Source organism: Natrix helvetica (assembly GCF_964273705.1).
Source record: "Natrix helvetica genome assembly, chromosome: 4".
In the NCBI taxonomy this organism is placed as follows: domain Eukaryota; kingdom Metazoa; phylum Chordata; class Lepidosauria; order Squamata; family Natricidae; genus Natrix; species Natrix helvetica.
This window is the reverse complement of record NC_138550.1, coordinates 26,984,904-27,012,496: the sequence shown is the minus strand read 5'-3', so window position 1 is coordinate 27,012,496 and position 27,593 is coordinate 26,984,904. Positions and strand designations below refer to the sequence as shown.

The 27,593-nt window shown below is 42.0% G+C and overlaps 2 protein-coding genes across 4 annotated transcripts in view; one reads left to right on the top strand and one right to left on the bottom strand.

Annotated features, from left to right (window-relative positions):
• Positions 1–27,593, bottom strand: part of NBEA (neurobeachin) — a 370,152-nt gene that overhangs the window by 125,496 nt on the left and 217,063 nt on the right. For 2 of the 3 annotated variants that reach the window (XM_081951245.1, XM_081951243.1), the window contains one exon: positions 11,313–11,449. In XM_081951245.1, the coding sequence (XP_081807371.1) occupies positions 11,313–11,449 (137 nt within the window). Of the gene's footprint in view, positions 1–11,312; positions 11,450–13,149; positions 13,203–27,593 lie in introns of those variants that run through there. The other variant, XM_081951244.1, reaches the window with a different exon arrangement.
• Positions 7,442–10,177, top strand: MAB21L1 (mab-21 like 1). The gene has a single exon (XM_081952851.1). It carries the CDS (start codon positions 7,950–7,952, stop codon positions 9,027–9,029), a length of 1,080 nt encoding a protein of 359 aa, XP_081808977.1. The 5' UTR covers positions 7,442–7,949; the 3' UTR covers positions 9,030–10,177.

The following is a 27,593-nucleotide window of genomic DNA, read 5'->3' as shown; positions in this document are numbered from 1 at the left end:
ATATGAAAATCAGTTAAAAGCTACTGTTTTTATATTAATTTATAGTAAATAATGTAGTGCCAGTACAGGGAGTGACCCATTGGCACTTTCCCTTGCCAGTGTTTTAAAGGAAGCTCATATCATTCCTTCAAATGTTCAGCGTTCTCACACATTAAATACCACAATGTCCAATAAATGTCTAATAGTGCCATTGAGAATTAGAAGAGGCAACCATTTTCAGTTTAAAAGTGTATGCTTCAGGACTTAGGATTCCATAGCATTCATGGTTGACAATTCTTGTTCTTTAGTTTGGTTTGTGAATACAACACTTACGTGAAATATACTCACATGGAGAAATAATGTAAAGGTATCTGAAATGCACACTAAATCCATTAAGATTTAAGACTTCTAAACTAATTTAAATTAGATTTTCCTACCTTGCAACTTTTCAGAACTGGTAAATTTGAGATACTGATGGCGTTCATGAATAAATGTAACTAAGTTCAGTGGAAATATAATATGTATGGGATAAATCTTGAAAATATATTTTATAGATTTCATGCTTATATTTTATTATACAATTAAGAAATTTTCAAACGAGTCAAAATAGCTTTTCACTTGAAACCCCAAAGCTTTGTGATATGAATCAATTGCATGAGCTTTTTTATTACAATATTTCACATTAAAAGAAGACAATCTATGGGCAGTTTATTTCAAAATTAATGACAATCACTCTATTTATTTTTGTTAGCAACAATTCCGGAGGCAGGCTGTTCTACTGCTTAGAAACCTCACAGAAACCTCCTACTTGTCTCAAGTTTGGATCTGTCTCCCTTCAGATTCCATCAATTGGTCTTAGCCTAGGAGAAAACATTCACATACCCTTCCCTGTGACATCCCTTCATGTATTGGAAAAGTGTGATCATGTCTATCCTTGGCTTCCTTTTATTTAAGCTAAGCACATCAAGTTGTTTTAACCACTTTTCAAAGGATTTAGCCTCTTAGACCCTTACCATTTTTGTTGCTCTTCTCTGAACTCAACCATACGAATTGTAGATACCTTAGAGCTGGTAAAGTACACACAAGTTGATTTCGCTAGTCTTGTGGAATTTCAATACTTTAACAAGTAAGTATATTTCTATTATTTGATATACCACATTTGGAATGTCCCTACATTTCAAAAATAGTTGCCATAAAACCATGAGCTGAAAATTGGAAAGGCCTATCTATTAAAAAAAAAAATAGGGCGTGTCAAATTTTTCAACTTTCAATTTTCAAACATTAGGGGTGCTCAAAAGTTGTGACATGCCTTGGGAATATTAAAGATATTTTGGTTACTTTAATATAATTTAGAGGTGCTTGATAAATAACCAATAAATATAACTTTTTAATATTTTCTTTGTGTCATATAAATACTGAATGTAATGATACCGATAATTTTAATAGCAGCATTTTGTTGATTGTCTTTCTATCTTGCATTTTATGTATAATATCAAGACTGCTTATAATATATAAAATCAAATACTCATAACAGTTATTAATTTGAATATGAAAGACTATCAGGATTTTTGGATATATTTGGGGGTATAATTCCGCAGATTTATAGAGGAAGATCTTTTTATTCTTACAATAAAATTATGGACAAATCTCTCTAGCTGATTTATAAATGGATAGTTTATTCAAAAAAGGATATTCTATGTATTAAAGATTTAAAGAAAGACAACTTGAATGAATGTAACAGAAGTTTTAGTAGGATTTCACGTACACATAACTTCTTTCAATTATGCCCAGAAGCTAGTGATTTCAAAAGCAATGAATTTATTTTTCCTCAATTAATCTTGTAGCTTTTTCATATTTTTCTAAATCAAAATACAGATGTTAGGAATGGTAGTCAAATGCAAACCCAATGTCCCATATATAGACTCACAATTTATGTCTTTGAATACCAATACTAGCCCCTGAAGAGTACAAGCTACTGAAGGGGGAAAATCCCTGGTATCAAATATCCAGTCTTTGCAATAATTAAGTGACATCAATTAGTGAGGTGCTCTTGTGTATTAGCATCTCGTTAACAGTTAGTTCTGCCTACTTTTATCTAATAGTGAAAAAAGAATTATTAGAAACCTTTTCGATCTACTACTAGTTTTAGGTATGACAGAAAGCTCTTCTAAAATTTTATTTCCTGAGTTACATTTTGGAAATCATGTTTACAAAAGGAATTACTTTATGCTTTCAAAATTGCTTATATAATACACATTGCTATATTTTCAAAGTCCACATGGAATATTTTAATTGATTAATCATATATAATATAAAACAGTAGTGAAAATTTTATTGGATGACCTACTGCAGATTCAACAGTTTAAAGGAAAATAATAATTTCTGATTTTAATGACCACTTGAGCTTTCTCAAAGTAGGATTCTTAAATGTCACTGAAATCTGGCATGTAGACATGCCCTACCTTTCTTGGATACATTTTTTTTTTGTCAATGTAACTTTGTGCAAAAAAATTGTTTACGTTAGAAATGTCAACGATACACATTATTTTTATTTCAAAGAAGAATTAGAACATGACCTGTACCTGGTATTATATAAATCTAATATAAAGGTCATCCTGGAATTATAATGATAATTTTGATAGAAGGCTGTAGCCAACTTGTGTGATTTGAAGCAGCACAATTTCTGTGGATTATCTGTAGTCCAAAAACTCATTTGAGCTACACATAGTCTGCAAAATAAATGTAGTATCTGTGTTTTTCAAGGATCATCTGAGAGAAGACAGAACCATAATTTTAATGATTCGGGGGGGGGGGGGGTGTTAGCTGGACTTCAAAAACGCAGGATATGGATAGATCTATATCTATGTGTACAAGGTGGGCTCTATGATTATTTTTTCCCCCTTGACTACACTGTAATAGAGATCATAACATGAGGTAAAAGAGGGAAACAAAAAAGCAATAGCCTCTCCTGAACTTCATTACCACATCGTAATTGGGGGTAAAGAAGGTATGGATTGTTGTTCTTCGCCAAAGGAAATGGGCAGCAAGACCAGCATGGGACTGGAGTACCCTTTTCGTCACTTAACTTAAAGAGAGTCACACTATCTAAAGCTGAGTAAGCTTTATTTCCAAAGATGAATGGCATGCATGAAAGATTTGCTATGCTTACTCTTTGGGGGAATGGAAGGAGGTTTCTTGGGTGTATATGTAGCAAAGTCCTGAGGCAGAACAACTATAATTACACAGTATCTTAATCTGAAGAAGAACATTGAAACCCAACCTGAACTGTTTTAGACACCAAATACATATATGTATGAAGAGGTCATCTATAATGTAATTATGCATATTTACTGCTGATACAGTATACATTTTTTAATATTATAAACCAAAAAGCATTGAGGAAAAAAAATAACCTTTTAAAATTGCTTTTTCAGCCTTTGAACAGGGCTCTATTTGAAAAAGGCATGGTAATTATGTATATGTATATGCATATATGTACATAATATAAAATAAAAAGATCAGAAGTATCACCAAATGTACTTGGAAGATAAATTTCTGGTTATTTTATTTTGGGAAAAATAATCAATAAAATGAATTGTCTGTAGATATGCGTTTGTTTAATTTACTGCAAAAATAAATTTATTGTGGTGACAGGAGTATGAATTATGAAAAGAAGAAAACACAGTTAAAATCAGACACATTCAATGAGCTTTCAAACACATTGCATCAATTGGGATAAATAATTTAATAACTCACTTCGTGTGCTGTCTCCTCGGTGTTATAGAGTTATTAAATATAACATGAGTACGAATGTGTAGAATGACAATTTCATAATATGCAAAATGTGTTATAAATGTAACGAGTATGCATGTATCTTTAACTAAATTTGGCTTCTGAAACAATATAGGAATAATTTTTGACAAAATATTTTATATCAATGTCTGGAAATTCTAACTATAACAAATCATGCAAAAGTGGGCAGGTCAAAACAAGAGGAGAGAAAAAAAGGATATATCATTTTACTATAAATACCTCTTTTTATTCTTTACACAATAATATATTTATCAATTATTTTGATAAAAAAATTCATGATACTAAAATTAAAACTTAAAACTTATATCCAGTGGGTGTATAGCACCAAGAAAAGTAAAAAGTACAGTGCTTAAAATCATGAGAAGATCAGCCCCAAACAAGCATCTCCAATGCACAATTATTTTAAGACAATGCATTTATTGAGTCCAATCACCTACTTGAAAAGCACTGTGATTCGTGGTATTTGATTCCATGGAATTAAAATAAAATAAAGTTAATAAAATTTGACTAGTCGGTTAAAGTGATTTTAAAATAATAAATGGCTGAGCTCATCTTGAGTTTGGCAACTCTGCTAGTTTTACACATCTAATAATTCATTTGTGTGTCTTCCTAAATGTTTGAAATTTAATATGATCATTTCTATTTCATATAAATAAATATAAACTAGTGGGTTTTATAACTTATTTGTATTTTATTAGCTGCCTGATTCAAATAGCACACTTAAATATACCAAAACCCTTTGAATCAGTAGTGGCAAATGCTGAAATAATAATAATTAACCCTAAGAGAAGATAAACCTGATCTACAGACTTTGGCTTAGTGATCTCAAGAGGATTTGGTAACAGCAGTGGGATATGCATATTTAGCTAGAAGTAAGGCCCACTGAGAATGCTCTTCAGCATATAAAGACTGCAGTTTAAGCTATCAAGCTCTTAGCAGTCCAGTTTGATTGTGGAGGCCTATAAATTATGGTTTGCATTTTATATTTTAAGCACCAGTAATGTATTTACAGAATATATTCTGCAAGAAATATTTACCTCCAGGAAGTATAACAGGACATTCTTAAGACCATTCCGACAATCATTACAGTCCAAGCAAAAAAACAAAACAAAAAAAATCTCCGATTTTAGTGGGACTTATTAGACTCCTGGGTTAAGGTCTGCTGCCTCTTGCTACAATGTCAATGTAACTCAATGCCTCACACTGTGTGCCTTTTCTCAGCAGGCAACGAAGGAAGGAAGGATGGCAGGAAGGAAAGAGGATTCCTGATGTCTTAGGATTTCAGTTGTTAGAGCTTTGCTGCATCTCCTCTGAGAAGACAATCTAAATGGCCGGCTGGTATCAGGTACCATTTTATGTTTTCAGCAAAAAGCTGGCGATTGGAGAAGGCAATCGGAAAGCCCTGATACGTCAGAAAGCGCAGGCAACTGCAGAAGCGCGTTCTAGAATAGAGACCTCCCTCGGGTTCCGCAGGCCCGGGGCCCTTCGCTCTGCACAACTCTGCTCCAGCGCGATTCACCTTCACGGTGGCCCCCAGAGGAGAGGGCTAGGGTCCATCGGCCCGCTCAATCCAGCCCGGCCGGTCGGTCCTCGGCCCGGAAGGCGAAAGCATCTTCCTGGGTAAAGGAAACGGGAGGCATGTTGCGCTAGAGCCAAGTGGCCAACGAAGAGCTCGCCATTCTTGGGTGGGCAACGTCTCCCAGAGCGCCCCTTCTTCACCTGTTGGCGGTCCCTGCCGACTGGGACTCTCCGGGACAGTCCAGAAAGTCCAGCGCTGATGCCAGTGGGCCAGAAGCCCCAATTTCTTTGGGTGGGGAGTAGTGGGGGAGAGATGAGTCTCCAATCCAAAGGTCTGCCTGTGAAGCCCTCGGATGCCGATGGGCAGCCGCTCCCATAAAGTCCAGCTTAGTTTGGAAGTGCCTTGCAGCCATTTCCTACCCGGCCGCCGGTTACCAGCGGGGAAGGGCGCTCCGAGAGCAGAAGCGCCGACTCGGGGAAAACGTGGCTCTCTCAGCTCCCGTCGGGCGATCAGCGAACCCGCCGAGGCGTTTTCAGGCCGGCGCGCTCTCCGGGGCGGTTAGAAGTGTTCGCATCTTCACCGCCGTCCGATTCAATGCCTGCCCAGGCGGACTCGCCACGGACCGTTCGGGGGTTGGAGCGGCGAGTGGCCCCTGGTGTGTTCCACGATCAGAGCATCGGAGTTCGAAGTCGAGGCGCTTTGGAAACGGGGGGGGGGGAATGTGGCTGGAGCAGAGGGCTTAAAGTGATGCGCCTGAGGGGTGAATCCTACAAAACTACACCGGGGGGGGGGGAGGGGTCGTGAATGCAATTTTAGGGAGGGAAATGAGCCCCTGAAACAGTCTCAGCGCACAGTACGCCCGTATGTTTTCCACCAGCATCCAGGAGAATGAAAGGGGACCTGAAGGCCGAAGGCCGTTTGCCTGGGGAGCCCCCACTTTACAATGTGGAAGAAGATCCGGCTGATTTCGAGGGCTTAAATCTCGCTGATGCACGCCTCCCGCTTCGAAAAGCCCCTCCAAGTACCGGACGTTCCCGCAGGTCACCTCCCCTCCTCGGGAATCGTTTTTCTGGGGCCAGCGCCCCGTAAGGAACTGCTGTGCTGGGAGGCGTCCTACAAATATGCCCCACTTCAGCTCCTCCTGGGATGCTCCTTGCGGAGAGAAATGCTGTGCCGGCCCAATGCCAGTCTGAGCTCCGCTAACCTGGCCCACCCCTTCTGCCACACGTATCCTTTTAGTTAATCCCGAATTCACACGAGGGTGGCAGACTGCCCTCTTCGGATCATTAAAAGACATTTATTTTTTTTGCAAGTATGTCCAGGACCCTCAGCGTCTCTTGCAGATAACCTCTGTTACACAATTGCAAAGAAGACAACATTGCACCTAACTCACTAACAAACACAAAGCGTGCTGACCACCAGATGCGTGGCTTCAGAAACTCAGTCCGGAAAATTGCCAAACCCGGCCGTCCACGAGATACCTCGTTCGTCTTCTAGCAATCTAAGAAAACATTTACATCCGATCGATTAAGACCCGTCAAATCGGTCTTCGCGCTATTTAACTGGGCTTGGGAGAGCAGGGGAGGCTCCTCTCGGCATTTGAGGTCAAGGTTAGGAAACTTCTTAACACTAGACTGGCCAGCTGACCAGTGGAAAACTGTCCTGCCGGTTTCCAACGGCTAGGAGGCAGCGCCAGTTGAGCCCTGTTCAGAAAAGCAGAGAGTCCTCGCTCTCTTTCTCCAACAGCGAACCTCTTCTCCGGTTTGCTGGTCGAATGACGGCGGGCTTGTGACACCTGCAGTCACGTTTGCGCTAAGAAGCGGCTCTGACTGCGCCTTTGGAGTTCCTCGAAGTCTTTTCCTGGTGGCACCGCCTTTAAGCGCCCTCTCGATCATTGCCCGTGGATAGGTGGCCTGGTTGGTCGTTCTGTGCCATCAGCCCCTACCTTTACTTTGTGTGTTTCTCTCTCTACCGCCAAGAGAGGGATTAATTAACCGGGCTGGAGCTGAAAGAGGCTGCCGTGACGAGCCCAGTGGCGATTGGCCGCCCGCCTGCCTGGCCCTGCCTTTATAATTTCCACACGAGTGCATCTGGGTTCTTATACAAACCCACAGCCAGCTTCTTCTGATACATACACACACCGAGAGAGAGAAACGCCGGCACTTCCTTTGCAATCTAGCCATCCTACACACATGGTTGCTACTCCGAGAGAAGCTCACATAAATATAGCTATCAGAGGTGTAATTCAGACTATTGGAAGGCTTGCTAAAATCTGTTCAAACTTTTTTAAACTTTTTTTTTTCTAACAGCAGATTTCTATGCGTTTTGCTGTTCACTCAAAGATCCTCTAACGGCCACCCATCTGAGCATATCGAAGCCGGGGGTGTGTTTGATAAGGATCGGAGATCTGTCCAGAACTAAACGGTCTATCTAGCAGCAGCAAGAAAAGGCATCTGAGCTGGAAAGGAGCAGAAACGCCGCCGCCTCCTAGCGCCTTTTTTTTTATAACCTTCTGGTTACGTTTCCGAGCGTAAGACAGTCTGATTCTCCTCTGAAGTTGGCTCCAGCCTTAGCAGCCGCATTGGATCCCACAGCATACTGCGAGACTCCGGTCTACAATCCGGATCTCTGCCCCAACATGATCGCAGCCCAGGCCAAGCTGGTTTACCATCTCAATAAGTACTACAACGAGAAATGTCAAGCCAGGAAGGCGGCCATCGCGAAAACTATCCGAGAAGTCTGCAAAGTGGTCTCGGACGTGCTCAAAGAAGTGGAAGTGCAGGAGCCCCGCTTCATCAGCTCCTTGAACGAAATGGACAACCGCTACGAGGGGCTGGAAGTCATCTCGCCCACCGAGTTCGAAGTGGTCCTTTACCTGAACCAAATGGGCGTTTTCAATTTCGTGGACGACGGCTCGCTGCCCGGTTGCGCGGTGCTCAAATTGAGCGACGGGCGCAAGAGGAGCATGTCTCTTTGGGTGGAGTTCATCACGGCCTCGGGTTACCTCTCGGCCCGCAAAATTCGCTCCCGGTTTCAGACGCTCGTGGCCCAAGCCGTGGACAAATGCAGCTACCGAGACGTGGTGAAAATGGTGGCGGACACCAGCGAGGTGAAGCTGCGGATCCGGGATAGATACGTGGTGCAGATCACGCCGGCGTTTAAATGCACCGGGATCTGGCCCAGAAGCGCTGCCCACTGGCCCCTGCCTCATATCCCCTGGCCGGGTCCGAACCGCGTGGCCGAGGTCAAAGCCGAAGGCTTCAACCTCCTATCCAAGGAATGCCACTCGCTGGCGGGCAAGCAGAGCTCGGCCGAGAGCGACGCCTGGGTCTTGCAGTTCGCCGAGGCCGAGAACAGACTTCAAATGGGGGGTTGCCGAAAGAAATGCCTCTCGATCCTCAAAACGCTGCGGGATCGCCACCTGGAGCTACCCGGGCAGCCCCTGAACAACTACCACATGAAGACCCTGGTTTCCTACGAGTGCGAAAAGCACCCGCGGGAATCGGACTGGGACGAGTCTTGCTTGGGCGACCGCCTCAACGGGATTTTACTGCAGCTCATCTCCTGCCTTCAGTGCAGGCGGTGCCCGCATTATTTCTTGCCTAACTTAGACCTCTTCCAAGGCAAACCTCACTCCGCCCTGGAAAACGCAGCCAAACAAACGTGGCGGTTGGCGAGGGAAATACTCACCAACCCCAAAAGTTTGGAAAAACTTTAGGAGGCCGAGGAGACGCAGCCGTCAACTATTCAGCCGCCTCCTTCTCTTTCGAGGATTCTGTGGGGGGGGGGGGGACTCAGGTGCTGCCAGCCGACCACGCGAAACGCCAAGCCTGCAAACTGAAGGAAGAGGCCGTCCCCGCAGGCGAAGCGCACCGCAAGGATTACGACTTGTCACCAACCCGGCGTCCACTTCCCGTTCGGGAAAACAAAACAAAGAGTGTTATTATCACCTGGGGAGAAGCAATATAGCGGCTACACTTCAGCCTGCCTGCGAGCATTGCTGAACAGAAACCAGACCGGGGGATTATATTAACCAGGCCAGTATTTCCTTTTTTTTTTTTTTTTTTGCGCGAGGCCACCCGAACAAAGAAAAACAAACAAGGCTACCGCGGTTTTGTCTCCCCCACCTCCCAACCCCTGTACATTTTAAAACATTGTATGGAATATTGTGATCTCGCGTTGTCTTTGAAATTGTGGATGTTAGTGTTTTGTGAATTGGTGAAAAAGTTTAAATTGCTATTGTTGGATACTTCAATACATTTTTTCCGCTCAAGAAGATACCCTTTCCAAAGGTACATTTTCATCACGGTACTTTCCGTTTCTTGTCTTTTGAAGTGTCTAAACTTAAAAGTTTACATTTTGGTTTCAAATATATTGCTTGTTCTCTTTGTAACATTCCATAAATATACTTGAAATGTTATTTAAATATATTCAGAAGAAATTTTGACCTTTGTCTATATAATTGTGAATATTGGAATTATATATTGGGAAAAAATGCACTTGAGATACACTGGATAATTACTTTTTGTGATTTAAATTTCTGTTGTTGATTTTATTTAATTACAAATTAATAAATACAAGTAAAAGAAATACGGCAAAGCTTTCAGTGCTGGATTCAATATGGGATGGTAACTGCATTTCCCAAGGCACGTAAGTTAAATCTCCGGTGGCATTTTACTTATGGTTTTATTTAAAAGGGATAACAGCCCCAAAACGGGTCTCAGACCCCATCAACATCTGCCACACAGGACGGTATGGTAATTAACCGGTAACATTTTTACAACCTCTTAGGAAATAAATCTGCTCCTCAAGGATTTACTAGACTGCATTAACTTGGCTGCCTGTTTTTCTCAAAATCTGTGCCTCTGGAGGCCTAGTTGGCCACAAAATTAGCACTTCAAGAAAGGGAGGGAAACCTGTGAAATTTATATAGAGGGCAAAGATCTATCTAACAGCCCCATGGTTATGGTCCATTTTTCCTTCAACTTAAAGCCCATTACGCTGGTCATCAGCCAGTCGCAACTGGGAAAGGAAAGCGCCGGTTTCTCCGGACCCCCTTCGGGACGAAAGTTCCCGGCCGCATCCACCAGGGCTACCCTTGTAGGCAGACAAGCCGGGGGGACAAGTCTTTGTTCCTGAGGTAGATCATGCTTAAGCCCAAGGGCCAAAATCAGAGGGAGTAAACAGCTGCGAAATGAACCGCAGCTAATCCGGACTCCGCTTTCAAGAACCAAAAGGTGAACAACAAATCCCTACCGAAATGCAGCTTACTTTGCTACACTATCACAGTCTGTGTGGCACCTTTTTTTTTTCTAAACCGGCGTTAATGAAGGTTTAGATAGCATTTTACGGACATGACTTCCCGACACAATTACCCCTTCCACACTCTTCATGCCATGTAAGGGCGGGGGGGGGGGGAAAGGGCGGGGAGGAGGAACGAACACGGCTCCTGCTTTACGGCATCACTGCTGCTGGTCGGCGTTAAGGCATAACTCTCTCTGCTTCCGTTCTTCGGAAAATTGAGCGGCATCCTGGCTCCACTTTCAAAACCAAGCCCCGTTCAACAACCCCTCCTTTTCCTCGGGAGCGCAACCCCCCCCCCCCGAAAATCAGGTCCTCGAAAAGGGCGGTTTGTTTTCTTTTGGTTCTAAGGAAGCGCCTGGTCTGCAGTAGTTGTATGTTCTAGGATCGGGTCTGCAGTGTGTGGGCCCTCCGTTACCTCCAGGGCAAAACTAGTTGGCTTAACAGCGAAAACTGCACACATTCGCTCAAAGACCCCAGGCTGTCAGGATTGGGTGGGTGGGTGGGGTGGGACTGATAAAAGGAAAGGTCGAAGTAATCTTGGATTTTATATTCGTTTATAGCTGTAAGGATCCGGAAGGAAGGAAGGAAGGAAGGAAGGAAGGGAAAAGAGAAGGAGCAGTGGACACCCGTACAGCCTTCTTCAAGCGAGAGTTATAGCAAACCACCCGGCGCTCTCCCTTCCCGGCGCTTTACTCACTTTTGGGTCGATTTTCTTGAAGGCCGAATCATCCTCGTCCACCTCGAAGTAGATTTCGGTGGTGGTAATGGAGAGCGTCCCTTTGGCCACTATCACTGGGGCTATCAGCTGCGCTGGTGTGCTGAGGACCACGGGCCCTGCAAGACAAGAGCGGCGACGTCAGGATGCGGCAATTCGGAGGCAGATGTGCCCTTTGCCGAAAATGAAAGCACAGCTTTTGTACTCGGGGGACAAGGCGCCAGCAAGCAGGTTGTTGCGGGTTTCCTAAAGCGGGACCCTGCGCTGCCCCAAAAGGTGCTCAGACCCAGGACGGCGGGAGAAGAAACAAGATTGCCTGGGTCTTCTAAACCCCCAACTCAATGCGAGACCTCGGACTCTCCAAGACTGAGCGATCTGTTTGGGAAGTGTTCTTTCATGAGAAAATAAATCATAACCGAAAATATTTTATGAATTCTGGATATTTAAGTATCTTATCAAAATGAGTTAGTAGATCCACTGAAGATGACTAGAGTAAAATCAGGGTTGCCTTTAATTGTGCTTCTTTCCCTCCAAGTATCTTTTAGTTCCAAAATCAGTTCATTAGTGTCCTATCAGCAAGGACTATTTTAATTTTTATTATTATCTCTCACTTTAGTCAAGGCTCATTTTCAACACTATACAACCATTTGTAAGGCCTCTGATACTGTTGTTTGTTTGTGTGGATGTGCTCACATATTTGGGGGGGGGGGAAGTAGCTATTACAGTATAGTGTGGAAAAAAAATCACAAATCGATTTTTCTCCCAAGATGCCAGAAATATTCTCTTAGCCGCCATCATTTAATTTCTAAACAGGCTGTCTTAGGCTGCGACCTTTCCTGGGACCAAGCTCAACAGGACTTACTTCTGAGTAAAAAAGGAAATCTTGGCATTAAAATCTGGTTTCTGGCAGAAATATTTTTAAAACAGAAAGCCACCAAAAATAACTGAGCAATTTAAAAAAATTGATTTCCTGAACATAAAAAACGATTTTGACAGAAATATGTGCCGATTTGAATAAGTCTTGTTTACAAATAAACGTGAGCAAAAATTTTATTTTATAGCGATAGAATCCTGAAACTAAGTAGTGGATATTTCTAACAATTGTAAGAATAGGAAAATGCTTTACAGAATTATTCTCGGATAAGATAGCAATGATTATCCAATAACATGTAAATATCGCATAACAACAAGAGGGAGTCAAAGCCCAAGGATTTCGTTATGTCATTGTATTATATGATATATTCCATCTATGCATAACTTATTTAAAAAAACTGAGATAAGGATCAGGATCAAAATTAAGGTGTAATCCTAAAATGAAATGGATAAATAAATCCAGATATCCATTCAAGAAATCCGAAATAAGCTAGAATAACTAAGTATTGCTCAATGAAAGCAGCTCTTCTTGCCAGTATAGCGGGGGAGGGGGAGGAAATCAATTTTCTAATGTGTTCCTTTCAAATGTGGGTCTTTCGGCCAGCGGCCGGGTTAAGTTGCCAGCCACCCCATCGCCTTACTTTTCTGGCTAAAGTTGGTGATGGCCTGGGCTCACAGCCGCAATGGAGCGCTCCCTCTTCGCGTACCCACGGATTTCTGGAGGCCCATTTCTCGCCACCCACTTAACTCGCATGTACCCTCCAGCTGCTTGACGTGAGTGGCTCGGCCCTGATTTCCGTGCTAACTTCCCTCCTAGAGGCAGGGATCGCCTCCCCTCTCCCCCCCCCCCCCGCGTCCCTTTGCAGAGTCCAAAGCAACGCTCCGTTTGTCGCCTATGACAGCTTTCAGGCAAGCCCACCAGGGGCTGGATAATATTGATACAAACTCTATTTTCTTTCATTTTCTTGTTTTTCTCTCTCCTAATAGGCCACCCTGGCCTCTTGACCCCAGTCAGCTGATCCGGATCACATGCGCTGGGCTCGGCTGGCTCTCTCCCCCCGCGTCGCCTCCCCGCTCTCCCTCCCCGCGCTCGGCGGAGCGCTGTCCTGGCGCGCCGCTGGGCTGGCTGCCGTTACGGCCGGGCTCCTGCTAGGGGCAGGGGATCGATCCGAAACGGCGCTTTAAAGGCTCATCAATCTTAATCTAGGTTGCTCAAGTAATTATGCGCGATTCTCTCGTGCGATTACAAGTGGATTTGGGCTTGGATTCCCTAGGCTCTTTCCTTTGTGTTTAGCGGCAAGAGGAGCTCTCCAGACAGCAGCGCCCTGCCTGCCCTGCCCTACTCTCCCCGCGGCGACCCGCCTCGCCGGTTCCTCTACCCGGCGCTCTTTAACCCTTCCTGGCCGGCTGCCTCTCGCAGCACTCGGCTTTTCAGGCCCCAGCACCAAAAGAAAAGGGCGCTAAAGATGATGCAGTTCGGGAGCCGCCTGATAGTCTATCATTATAAGAAGGCGTTTAGTGGGATTCTCTCGTTCTCAGAAGAAAGATCGGGTACTTAACCCAATTACCTCCCGGTTCTCCGCTTGTTATATGAACCAAATAAAAATAAAGCGGTTGGTAGTTGGTGGTCAGAAGGCCAAAGCCTATAACACCAAATCTTTTCCGAAAGAAGGTTAAAGTCTTTTGTGGGCGAGGCGCGAGCACAACGGGGGGAAAGGGGACCATGAAAGAATGGTTCAATTATTTAAAAGGCTCGACTTGCTAAAACTGCTGCTGGGAATAAATGAATCAGGAAGATGTGGCCATGCGCAAGAGAGACAAGCAAAGCCACCCCCTTAAAAAAGACTGAACCTCGTGAAACCCAAGGCAGGCCTGAACAAAAACCACCACGGAATTATTAAACCCAGCGTTTTTATTTAACCATGCGATGTTTCCATTAGCACGTTTATCTGCAATGGTCCTATTTCTGGAGGGTCAGTCCTATCTATCGGGGCCAGAAGAAACACTGACTCCAGCCTCTAGGCGAGCCCAACGGGCGTTCTTCACTCTCAAAGATAAAAGGTGCAAAGGATCTAGCTCCGCCCAGTTCGATGGCTTCGAGCCTCGGCGTTGAGCGGTATTCAGAGGGGCTGCAGGGACCCTCTGCGGACAGGGGGAAAGAAGCGACCCGACCCCTTCAGGATCGTGTCTACCGCTCGAATGCCATCTTTCCATAACCTGTTTACGTTCTGTCTCCCTCGGAGTTCCTGTCGCTGAACATCTCTCACTCCCCCGCCTTCCAAACCATAGAAAAGGCGCAAACGAAACATGCACTCTTAATGGTGTGTCATTTTCAACACTTTTTCCTTTGGAAATCTCCAATTACAACTTCCAATACCACGGCACATTTAAAGGAGCGCTGAGTCTTTTTGTTACAGCCTTCAGGGAGCGAAGCAGCCACTGGGAGAATACCAAATTAATCCACTACAGCTATAGAGCAGGAGGATTATGATTTAATCCCCTTTGGGACAGGCTCTGGATTTTAAGGATCCGACATTAAACTGTTTACACTAGGCATAATCAAAATAGTGCAGCTTTCCCATATGGCCCCCGGGACTGGCGGCCAAACCAGCCACGGCTCTGCTTGTCTCCCCCCCCCCCCCCAAGTGTCGTGCACTTGACACCCCAAAGAACAGCGCGGAAGAGACATTTCGACTCTTAGGGAGCCCCTGGGATGTTGGGAGTCGGGCAAGAAAGGGTGCGGTTCGTTAACACGTGTGAAAGTCGAACCAAACCCATCTCACGGGCGTCTTCCACCAGTCCCTTTCCACTGAAAGCGGGACCGTGCCAAATCTCGCTGTTTGGCTCAGGAGGCGCCCGAGATGCTCTCCACCTGCGCTCGCCTCCACTTGTTCAAAGGACACCCCCTTTGTTGTCCCTCGCCTGCCTGCTAACAAAAGGCAAAGGAGGCGGCCAGCAGCCCTGGGTCTGTCTGTCTGTCTGTCTATAAGCAGGTTTCCCTCCTGGGCGTTGCCAGCCTCTCGCCGAAAGAAGAACACCGGAACGTAGCGGCGGCCTGCCCTTACAACCAGAATCAAATAAGGACGAAAAGGCTCCGATGTGGATCATCGATCTAGCTGAGTTGCCTCCGCCGAAGATTAGGACTCCGACAAAGAGTGAAACGGGTGCAGATAGGGGAAGGGAGGGAGAAAAGAGGGGGGGAAAGGCTGGTTTTGTTACGGTAGTTTAAAGGAGTCCTGTGTACCAAAGTCCGTCGATGCAAATTAGTTTTGAAGCAAGTATGTAGGTTAATAATAAAACCCAGAAGCAGCTCTTCCATTGCTTCTGTCCTATCCAATTTCCGAGCAACAATTCTCCGTGGCTCTGTAGCCCAAGGCTTTCCAATGGGAGGGCACATCCTGCTGAACCTCTTGGGAATTATCCTTCTCAAGAAACGGCGGTAGCCTAGGAATTATCAGCAGATAGGCAAAAAGAAACATCTGCAGGATGGCATTATAAATCTGATGGCTTGCTTTTTTTGAAACAAATTCCCTTCTTGGAACATCATTACACACTGTTAACTCTCTCCAGATTTTCTGTTTCAGAAACTGAAATTGTGGGTGGATTATACAGGATAGATTTTTTTTTTTTGAAAAATCTAGTCCTGGGTGAAGTCTACCATGGAATTTGGGGGACAATCACATGTGCTCCATTCAGAACATTTGGAATAGAGAATGTAAATTACATTTTGTTAAGTCACTATTTACTGAATTTTAAACTAGATTTTTATGGCTACTAAAATAACATCTCACTAATTTCAATGAAACCATCTGGAAGACAAACTAGTAAAAGAATTAAACTGAAATATTTGGGCCTTTGATATTTATGGAGTTAATTGTACAAATAACTGATAATAGTTAATTCAGTAGTTCAGGTTGGCAGTTTTTTAAATTAACACTTTGTAATGTTCCACTCTAATACATCAGCAGCTAGTAACACCTGGCTGGTTGTCTCTTGACTCAGAAGCTAAGCAGGGTCTGACAAATACTCAGACACAACACTACAAGAAAATCTAAGGGATGAAGACTAAACTGGTTAGTTGAAAAGAATCCCTGGAGAAGACAGTGATAAATTCCTCTCATGCTTTGTATGAAAATCATCTTCAAAATCAACGCCAAAATGTTATCTTTAACAGTCCAACTATAACCGTGATGGCGAACCTATGGCACGCGTGCCACAAGTGGCACGCGGAGCCATTTGTCAGGGCACGCGAGGCGTTGCCCTGTCAGCTGGCCAGCGCGCGTGTGCGCGCTGGCCAGCTGAGTTCACCTTTTTAAAAGCTATTTTTCGCCTTCCCCAGGCTCCAGAGGCTTTATAGGAGCCTGGGGAGGGCGAAAAGAGCCTCCCCCGCCCCCCCGGAGGCTTCAGGGAACGTCCCGAGGCTTCCCTGAAGCCTTCGGAACACTTAAAACCAACCTCCGAGCAACCCGGAAGTGACTTCTGGGTTGCTCGGATGGTCGTTTTAAGCGCTCTGAAGGCTTCAGGGAAGCCTCGGGACGGTCCCTGAACAGGCACGAGACGTGCGTTTCCATCGCCCGGGCCCGGATCGCCTCCACTGTGCGGCGCCTCAGGCTCGGCGTCCTTGCGCCCGGCCTTCACATCGCTGCCGCCGCAGCCGCCACCGCCGCTAGTACGCCGCCCTCGCCTCCTCCTCCTCCTCCTCTAGCCGCGCCATCGCAAGGATTAAGGCGAAAGGGGGCGGGGGCGGGGAAAGCGAAGGGGGCTTTGTTGTCCTCCTTCTCCTCCTCCTTTCCCCCACCGGCTCGAACGCGGCGCCGGGGCCCGGCAGGCAGCGAACGAGTCAGAGCCTGCCGACTGGAGGAAGAGAGTGAGAGGCGGGTCCTGTGAACGGGGGCAGCAGCGGCGACAATAGTCGTAACTTGCCGGCTGGCCGCCCCGGCTGGGAGACAAAGGAGGGGAAAGGCGGCAGGCAGCCGAGTTGCGACTATTGTCGCCGCTGCTGCCGCCGTTCACAGGACCCCCCTCTCACCCTCTTCCTCCAGTCGGCAGGCTCCGACTTGTTCGCTGCCTGCCGGGCCCCGGCGCCGCGTTCGAGCGTTCCGTGAAGCCTCCGGGGGGGGGGAGGCTCTGTTTGCCCTCCCCAGGCTCCTATAAAGCCTCTGGAGCCTGGGGAAGGCGAAAAAATCATGCAAAGCCCCCTTTGCTTTCCCCGCCCCCGCCCCCTTTCGCCTTAATCCTTGCGATGACGTTCCCTGAAACCTCCGGGGGTGGCGGGGAGGTTTTGAGTGTTCCGAAGGCTTCAGGGAAGCCTCCGGACGTTCCCTGAAGCCTCCGGGGGGGCGGGGGCGGGGAGGTTTTAAGTGTTCCGAAGGCTTCAGGGAAGCCTCCGGACGTTCCCTGAAGCCTCCGGGGGGGGCGGGGAGGCTCTTTTCGCCCTCCCCAGGCTCCTATAAAGCCTCTGGAGCCTGGGGAAGGCGAAAAAATCATGCAAAAATGGGCGCGTTGTGCGCGCATGCACACTGGGGGCGCGTTGCATTATGGGTGTGGCACGCCCGCACACGACCCCCCCCCCGCGCTCCCCCCACTTGTGGCACGCGAGCCAAAAAAGGTTCGCCATCGCTGAACTATAACATACTTTATATGTGGATTGTATACATGTATAATCCAAAAAGAAATAAATAAGATGATTCCTTTTTATATAAAAGTAAATGTTTATGTTTAAATTAAGAATCTAGTGCATAATGTAATACCACAAAAGTAATAGATATTGAATATTACCTTGGAGAAACAAAGATTTAAATATCACTTTAATATCATATATAGTTAGCTCCTTATGCAGGGACTTAGTTCTCTTGTAATCACAATTATTTAAAATGGAAGGCAGTTCTATGCATAATTGCATGTTTGACATGCCTAATTATTTATTTAGTATAGTCAGTGAAATAATATAAAACTACATAGCTTATGTAGTTTATACCTATAAAGCAAATATTTTATTTTTGTCGTAAAAGTTACAGAAAGTTAGTAGAGGCTTCTTAGAACTTCTCAATGCATTATTGTTATTATTGTTTTTATATGCATTCAGGCTTCCTTGGCCTATCACAACTCTTCTTTCCAGTTTTTATAATAAATCTTAAACACCTTATATAGAAATGCTAACTTCATCAATATCCATAAAATGAAACTAGTTTTTTGGTCCACATGTTAGAGCTACACATACTTTCATTTAAAATAATTAAAGTAATGAAGCTCTTCCTTCTACCTGCTTCCAGGAAAAACAATGCTACTGCACCATGCAATCAAACTACAGTTCCTCTTATTCTACTTCTATCTGAGAATCATTAAAAAAAGTAGTAATAGCAGTAAACTTATTCTCTTATTTTTCATTTTCATTTTTGTTATCCTTTCTACCTAACAAATTTCAGATAAAAACAGTCATGTCACACAAACACACATACACACACACAGCTCAACTACACACTAGAATGTTGTCAGCATAGGTAGGGTATTCTATTTAGAACAAAGAGGCAGCTACTGATGTAGTAGACACAGAGAGAGATCTATTTTGTTTCCCAGACTTGGGGCAAGTTAGTTAGACAACATACTGAATAGCAGGGTGAGAAGACACAGCTTTCACACAAAAGCTGGAGCTACTTGCAGTAATTCTGTACAACTGCAGACATTTATGAGAAAAAAGATGGAATGAGCAAGACAATTCTTAAGATGGTGCAGGCTTTACTGGTAGGCAAATATTTTAAACACAGTGGAGAACTATACTGTATATGTATATTTTTGCACATAAATATTGGTGCTCCGAGGTTCACCAATGTGAGAGAATACAAATTTTCTGTAAGTATCTTGTTTGTGTGTGTGTGTTTTTAAAATGGTGGTCACTTGGAAGTCAGAATTTGGAACTGGATCACATGACCTGAGAAGATTTTCTTGGATGTGCAAAACACTTTAAATGTGGCTAAACTTTCCAACAAGCGGTTATTAAAACTCTGCTGTTCATTTTCCTATCAGACCTGCATATGATATATACTACAATTTCATGGGGGCTCAGTGGCTAAGATGATGAGTTTGTTGATCAGATAGGTGAGCAGTCCTGTGGTTCGAATCCCTAGCACCTCATAACAGAGTGAGCTCCCGTTACTTGTCCAAGCTTCTGCCAACCTAGCAGTTCGAAAGCATATAAAAATGCAAATAGAAAAAATAGGAACCACCTTTGATGGGAAGGTAACAGCATTCTATAAACCTTGACATTTAATCATGCCGGCCACATGACCATGGAGATGTCTTCCCACAGTGCTTGTTCTTCGGCTCTGAAATGGAGATGAGCACTGCCCCCTAGAGTTGAGAACGACTACACGTATGTACAAGGGGAACCTTTGCCTAACCTTAACAATTTTGCAGGTTGACTTGGATGTGTTTATTGCTAGAATCTGATCTGGAGTTCAGGCAAACAGCAATATATACACTGCTGACCAAATAACAGCAAGCAAAGGAGATTTGTGTTTCTGAAGGACCCATTGAAGAAGACAAGGGGATGGGAATTTGAAGAGGAACTAATTCTTGAATATTTATCGAATACTGTAAACTTAAATAATGTAAAACCCATGAATGATTACATATTGATAGCTCACTAACTTTGTTTCTGAAAGCAAATAAACATAATTGATTATAATTGGCATGAGTCCAGAGAGATTGAAAAGCATGGCAGACCAGTGTCAGCTCCATAAACTATACAGTTTAGGATTAAGGATTAAAATGTACAATACTGATGCATAAAGCCAGAATGTTTAGAAGAGACACAGTCTTTCAATGTCTTCTTTTATGAGGCCACTAAGAGTTAATTTATGGATGTGGGTGAAAAACCCCTAGCACATCCCTTATGTATAAGAGGATTATTGTAACTTCTACTTAGTGAAGATGTTGAGAATTGCAAAGAAGACAAAAGCAAAGATGTGAAATTGAGCCTGTGCCTCTATCAGAAATTAATAATGATAAGTTCAGATTGAGATGAGAAATTGGTGAATTGATGTCAGTTTTTTTTTTCCAAAGGTGGATGGATACTACTTTACCATTCAAAGGCATCACAAGTTAAGAACAGTGTTGTATTAAATCGTCAATGCGTCTTCATGGTAGTAAAAGAATGGGAATAACACCTTCTTTTCTCCAAGATAGATGCCTATTTGGTCGCTGAAAAGTAGAAAATACACTTTCTCCAGTAAAAGAATAGAAGAGCCATAGACATAAAGGGCAGCGATGGTAGTACATGATTGGACACAATAGCATATTTCCAACACAAAGTTGGATACAGAAGACTAAGTGTCTAAACACCTAGGAAACTGAATAATCGATTCCTCAAAGTCTGATATTTACAGAAAGATTGTTTGCATGTACAAAAAAGAACTCTTTGATTATTGAGAAGATTTACATAAATCCACTGGGCATGAATCTAGTGGGCATGCATGAAAAAAATAAGAATATGGGGAAGGGTGACCTCTGGAGGTTTACTTTAGCAAAAAAGTGGACAATTTCAGAATTCGCTGGAAAAAAAGGTTTTATTGACTGTTGTGCTCATGAGAGAAAGATTCAGGTAGTGAACATACCTGTTTTGTACAACTTTTAAATTACTCCATCTCAATGTGGAAAATTCTCACTATCAAAGTGAAAATCCTAAACACAGTTCTTGATGTCTTTAGATCTCAGCCATACATATCTACAATTGTTTTGGTTAAAATTTGGAAGTACACCTGAAGAATAAAAACTACAGAGTTCTGGAATGCCAACAATCCACTTCTTGAAAAATGTAGTATTTGCACATTAGATTTGTTATTCAACCTATCTGCAATCTTTACATATATATCTGACAACTTGCTACTTTTATATATAAGATAATGATAGCATAGAGTCTTTTGTGCAATAATATCAGTCTTTCAATCTTTCTTTCTAGTACTTTCTGGGATATTACAGTGTATCTGATCATCTCCAGCAAAGGATTCTCAAACTTTCTCATACATATTTTCAATATTTAAAAGTTAGAGGTGTAGGTAAGGACTTTTACCATAAATATGCTATGACTACTTGAAATATCATTTGTCATTCTCAAAATGTGTATGGATGTGTTACATACACACATTCACACCCACATTCATAATACTGTACACACACACACACAAACACACTTAACTCTTTTTAGGGATAGAACACTTGTAAAAATGTAGTTAAATAGAATAGGGTACACTCAATACACTAAACTACAAAAAGGAAGAGAGATAGAGAGGGAGAGAGGGGAAAGAAATAAAGAAAGAGAGAGAGAGAGAGAAAAGAAAGAAAGGAAGGAAGGAAGAAGGAAGGAAGGAAGGAAGGAAGGAAGGAAGGAAGGAAGGAAGGAAGGAAGGAAAGTATTGTTATGTGAGAGAAGTACATACAATTTTTAGGTTATTTCCAATTCTACGATTCTATAATTCCAAGTAAATGATGAAGAATAGATGATTCCCCAAATCAAATCCATATCGTATTTATCATTCCAGAGAAGTTATATGGTCGATTTTTTGATCTAGTTTATATGGTATTAAAGGTCAATATGAGTTTTTTTTACCAAGAATACTGAGGTTGTTGATAATGATGAATGTTGATGTGATGAGGGAAATGAAAGATGGAACAGGTAAGTATGTTAAATAGCTATTTGGTTAGAAAGAATTCTTCTTAGAGAAAACATGAACAGAGCGATTATAATTGATACAGACAAAGTATGTTTGGAAATGTTTTGCAACACTATGCAAGATGCATATTATTCAAGAAGAACTATTATATATTAAGCTTATTCCAGTGTATATAAAACATAAGTTCAACATATTGAACTAATAAAAATTCTTCCTTATCCATTGACTCTTCTCTTGGTAGTAAACTAAACCTCTCACTTCCCTATGAAATTCCCTGGTTCCAACTTTATTTTGTAACATCATTAAGAAAGAACCTATAAATATATAATAATACCAACTGATATAATGTTTAAAAATGCATAATGATATTTTTTTCTTATTTCAATATCTAAAAAATGGAATTCTCTTCTTTGTGTGTGTATATCTGTGTATCTGTGTATCTGTGTATCTGTGTATCTATCTATCATCTATCTATCTATCTATCTATCTATCTATCTACACACACACATACATATATATATGCGCGCGTGTACACACACACAAACCGCAATGTAGCGCAATGGCTGCAATAGTCAAAATAGTGTAGAAATGGCAGCAGTCATTTATAATGTGCTTCTTATAGTTGGTATCAAGGACAATTATTAAAAACAATAATCCCATTCAGAAGGGTAGAATAGTCTATCTTCTGAGCCCAAACCCTCCATCTGGTTATTATTTTTTTAGAAAGATGGTAGTAGTAAAATAGCAATTGGGACAGAATTTGGTCCAAGCAATGGGCATATTGCAAAATTCTTGTCCTCCCCCCCCCCCCCCCCCAAAAAAAAATATTCATGGGGAATTTACTATATCCTAAGTGACTGTATTACAAGCCTTGAGCATTTACTGCATGCATCTTACATAAAAAGAACAGGGCTCTTGCCAATGGAAACAAGAAATAATCAGCCAATTAGAAAGAGAAAGTTTCTCCTGGAATATGGGCAGATTGTAATTAAAAAAAAGATCTTCCCTTCCCAAACTTTATCATTAAATCCAATATCATAGCTTCCAAGGAATGTAGGCACTTGAAACACTAGAGCTGGAAGTTTTTAAATTCTACCCATTGGGGTTAACCTCAAGCTTAAAAGAAGAATGCCATTCAGAAGTTCTTTGCATATTAATATTGGACTACTTCTGCTTTGTGGCTGCTGCTATTGTTGCTTAATCAGATAAATAGCACTTTTAGATAGTTTATGAAATTGTGTTCTTCTATACAAGGCTGTATTCAGAAGATAAAAAGCAACATACAAAACATAGTACTAGAAATCATATAGAAGCTCAAGACACTATTTCTTTACACATGAAATTGTAATTAAACTGGAGTCAAGTCTCCAAAATATGTGTACCAAATGTACAAACTATATTTCAACAGGAATAGGGTTCTATAGTACAGTGGGGCAAAAAAGTATTTAGTCAACCACCAATTGTGCAAGTTCTCCCACTTAAAAAGATGAGAGAGGCCTGTAATTGGCATCATAGGTAGACCTCAACTGTGAGAGAGAAAATGTAAAAAAAAAAGACCAAACAATCACATTGGCTGATTTGGAAATAATTTATTTGCAAATTATGGTGGAAAATAAGTATTTGGTCATCTACAAACAAGCAAGATTTCTGGCTCTCACAGACCTGTACCTTCTTCTTTAGGAGGCTCCTCTGTCCTGCACTCATTACCTGTATCAATGGCACCCGTTCGAACTTGTCATCAGTATAAAAGACACCTGTCCACAACCTCAAACAGTCACACTCCAAACTCCACTATGGTGAAGACCAAAGAGCTGTCAAAGGACACCAGAAACAAAATTGTAGACCTGCACCAGGCTGGGAAGACTGAACCTGCAATAGGCAAGCAGCTTGGTGTGAACAAATCAATTGTGGGAGCAATAATTAGAAAATGGAAGACATACAAGACCACTGATAATCTCCCTCGATCTGGGGCTCCACGCAAGATCTCACCCCGTGGGCTCAAAATGATCCCAAGAACGGTGAGCAAAAATCCCAGGATCACACGGGGGGACCTAGTGAATGACCTGCAGAGAGCTGGGACCAACGTAACAAAGGCTACCATCAGTAACACACTACGCCGCCAGGGACTCAGATCCTGCAGTGCCAGACGTGTCCCCCTGCTTAAGTCAGTCCATGTCCGGGCCCATCTGAAGTTTGCTAGAGAGCATTTAAATGATCCAGAAGAGGATTGGGAGAATGTCATATGGTCAGATGAAACCAAAATAGAACTGTTTGGTAGAAACACAACTCATCGTGTTTGGAGGAGAGAGAATGCTGAGTTGCATCCAAAGAACACCATACCTACTGTGAAGCACGGGGGTGGCAACATCATGCTTTGGGGCTGTTTTTCTGCAAAGGGACTAGGACGACTGATCCGTGTACAGGACAGAATGAATGGGGCCATGTATTGTGAGATTTTGAGTGCAAACCTCCTTCCATCAGCAAGGGCATTGAAGATGAAACGTGGCTGGGTCTTTTAACATGACAATGATTCCAAACATACTGCCCGGGCAATGAAGGAGTGGCTTTGTAAGAAGGTCCTGGAGTGGCCTAGCCAGTCTCCAGATCTCAACCCCATAGAAAACCTTTGGAGGGAGTTGAAAGTCCGTGTTGCCCAGCGACAGCCCCAAAACATCACTGCTTTAGAGGAGATCTGCATGGAGGAATGGGCCAACATACCAGCAACAGTGTGTGCCAACCTTGTGAAGACTTACAGAAAACGTTTGACCTCTGTCATTGCCAACAAAGGATATATAACGAAATATTGAGATGAACTTTTGATACTGACCAAATACTTATTTTCCAGCATAATTTGCAAATAAATTATTTCCAAATCAGCCAATGTGATTGTTTGGTCTTTTTTTTTACATTTTGTCTCTCACAGTTGAGGTCTACCTATGATGCCAATTACAGGCCTCTCTCATCTTTTTAAGTGGGAGAACTTGCACAATTGGTGGTTGACTAAATACTTTTTTGCCCCACTGTATTTTAGACACCGCTGAGAAGATCCATAGGAAGGCGACAATAGCAAACCATCAAATCTTCCTAAGAGAACTGCAGAGACCTGTCCCAGGCAGTTGCCAGGAGTCTATGTTAACTTAAGGCACAATGTATGTTTGTGTCTATATCTATCTGTGCCTATAGATCACTACATTTTCCTCCTATTCTATACTCTATATAAGTAAGGATTCTTTCTTTGCCTCTGCAGAATATAATTTAAAACATTCTCAGCCTTGACATTTTTTATGACAGTTCCAGTCATTATACAAACAATATGATAGTTTAGCTCAATTCTACTTAAGGAAGGAGTGTTCTGTTTAATGAAAGCATTGTTTTGGATGAATATAAATTGCTATTTCTTAATTTCATAAGCCTATCGTCAATACATTCAAATCAGAGCTTAAAGGAGATCTTGGTTTCCTAGATGCTAGGATTTCCTGCATGTTACTGTTTAGTATAAAGGCTAAGTATAAATTACTCAAAACATCTCATATGGAATCTTCATCACAGCTTGTCAAAGTTAGAAAGCTAGAAATTATAAAACAATACACTATAATTCTAAGTCCACTAAATTGTCTGAACCTGTTCTTTGGAGAATATCTGTTAGTTTAGTTCTACTGCAAGTTTGGGCACTGACTTCAAGTTCCACAGTAGCTTGGAAGTGATCATCATAATGCATTGAAGTGATCAAGAAGTAGGCAATACTGAAAAATATACTAATCAAAATTAGGGAAAAATCCTGTCCCAGATATTGAAATAAAAATATAGAGTTCTCCTTTTCAATACCTTTTCATAGATACATTTAGGATACCAATGACAAGTTTCATGACCAGTTGGAATTGTCATTGGACAGAGCCATTTGGTTGAGCTGCGCAGCCATAGAAATTGAATAAATAAAATAAAAATAAACATCAGGGAAGGAGTGGTGATAAAGAGTTGCCTGGAGGGAAACTGTTGAATCTGGAAATCTTATCTAACATTAAATTTTTGCCCTTAAAGTGCCTCCATCTGGATACAATAAAGTTAATTCCAAAATAAAGATCTTTAACTTATTCCAGGCACAGTAGTACTAAGAAGGGAGATAACTGTTAAAGATCAATAATTTATTATTGCATATCAGCCACGGCCAGCTGGGGACTGGACTGCTTTCTCGGGAATAAAATTGAACAAAAGAAATTCTCTTGCTGAATGATTCTGAATAGAGTGAGGAAAATGGGGACCAGATCTGTCTATGTAAGTGGTAGAAGATTGAAGGTTAAAGGAAGTAAGATTTGATAATTCTTTTTAAAAAATCATTCTGTGAAAGGCAGCAGACTGAAAAATGAACTGGGGCTGCTCTGTGGACGTTTGTAGAAATGAATTTTGCAAAGAATGTAGGTAAATATGGGTCAGCCATGGAAGTTCAATGTTATGATAAAGAAGCCTCACTTGTATCTTGCACTCGCTGTTTGGAAATCTATTCTTTTGAATATGTTTATATTTAGTTATCATGGATCGTAACTTCTGGTAACCAAGCTGATTTAAACCATTTTATACAGAGCACTACTTATGGGGAAGACTTTTCCCCCCAATATGAAGAATGATCATTTTCAAAAAGAAAATAATTTGAGGAAATTATTTGTATTTAGTAGTTGGGGCTTTTAATTTGGGCTTCATTTAACTCCTTGGACATTATTAATCACTCTCTTACATTTCTCCTTTTGTACAAGCAGAGCAAATGGCTAACAATATTCTCATGCGGCTTGTTTCCAGGCTAAAGAATTAAGAGCTTTCTAAATTATATGAAGATTTCCTTGCACAATTGATGTGAGGAATTTACACAGCAAAGATGACTTTGGAAAAGGTGAAACTAAGAAGAAGAGAACCTGGGATAAAGCTATTGAATGCAGATAAAGGCTTTGAAAAGAACACACAAGAGTTCAGATTGTCACTGCTAGTTGAAAGAGAGAGATGAAACGAGTCTATGGCTTGATTGCATAACAGTTTTAAGCACTCCTACATATTTCTTAAGTTAACATGGTTGATACTTGTCCTGCCCATATCTCTGTTCAGAAACAAATTTTGATGTAGTATGTTGCTGCATTAAAAATACATTTTACATATTCTTTAATAAACATTCACTTCAATATTAACATTAAAAAGGGATTATTCTAACTGTATTAAATTATTCTTACATAATACAATAGTTTTATCATGGAAAATTATCTTTTATAACTGCATGTTAGTATAATTAGTTGCCAGAAAAACTACTGAAAATCATTTCTAAAAGTCAGGGATTAGATAATGAAAAATGTGTTAATAATAAATTCAGTATAATTGTGCAAACTGAGATACTGATTTACAGAGTTAGCTATTAGACACTGCTACTAGGGATTGATCTTTCTATCTATAATTTATCAATAAAAACTTGCCTCTTGAAATGAACAGTCTGGGAAGGAACTTAGAAGCTAAAACTGGAACAGAAAATTATGAAATGTTTGTTAATATTAAATAAGACATTGAAATGGATTTATGTTTTAAATTGGCCATATCTTCTTAGCCAGCTATATTATTGTATAGTTCTTAAAACCTTAAAGCCATTTACCAGATTTTAAAGATCATTTAATTATGAAAAGATTATGTGCAACTGAAATGCTAACATTTTAAACTTATTTTAGTTAATTAATATGCATGTCAATTATAT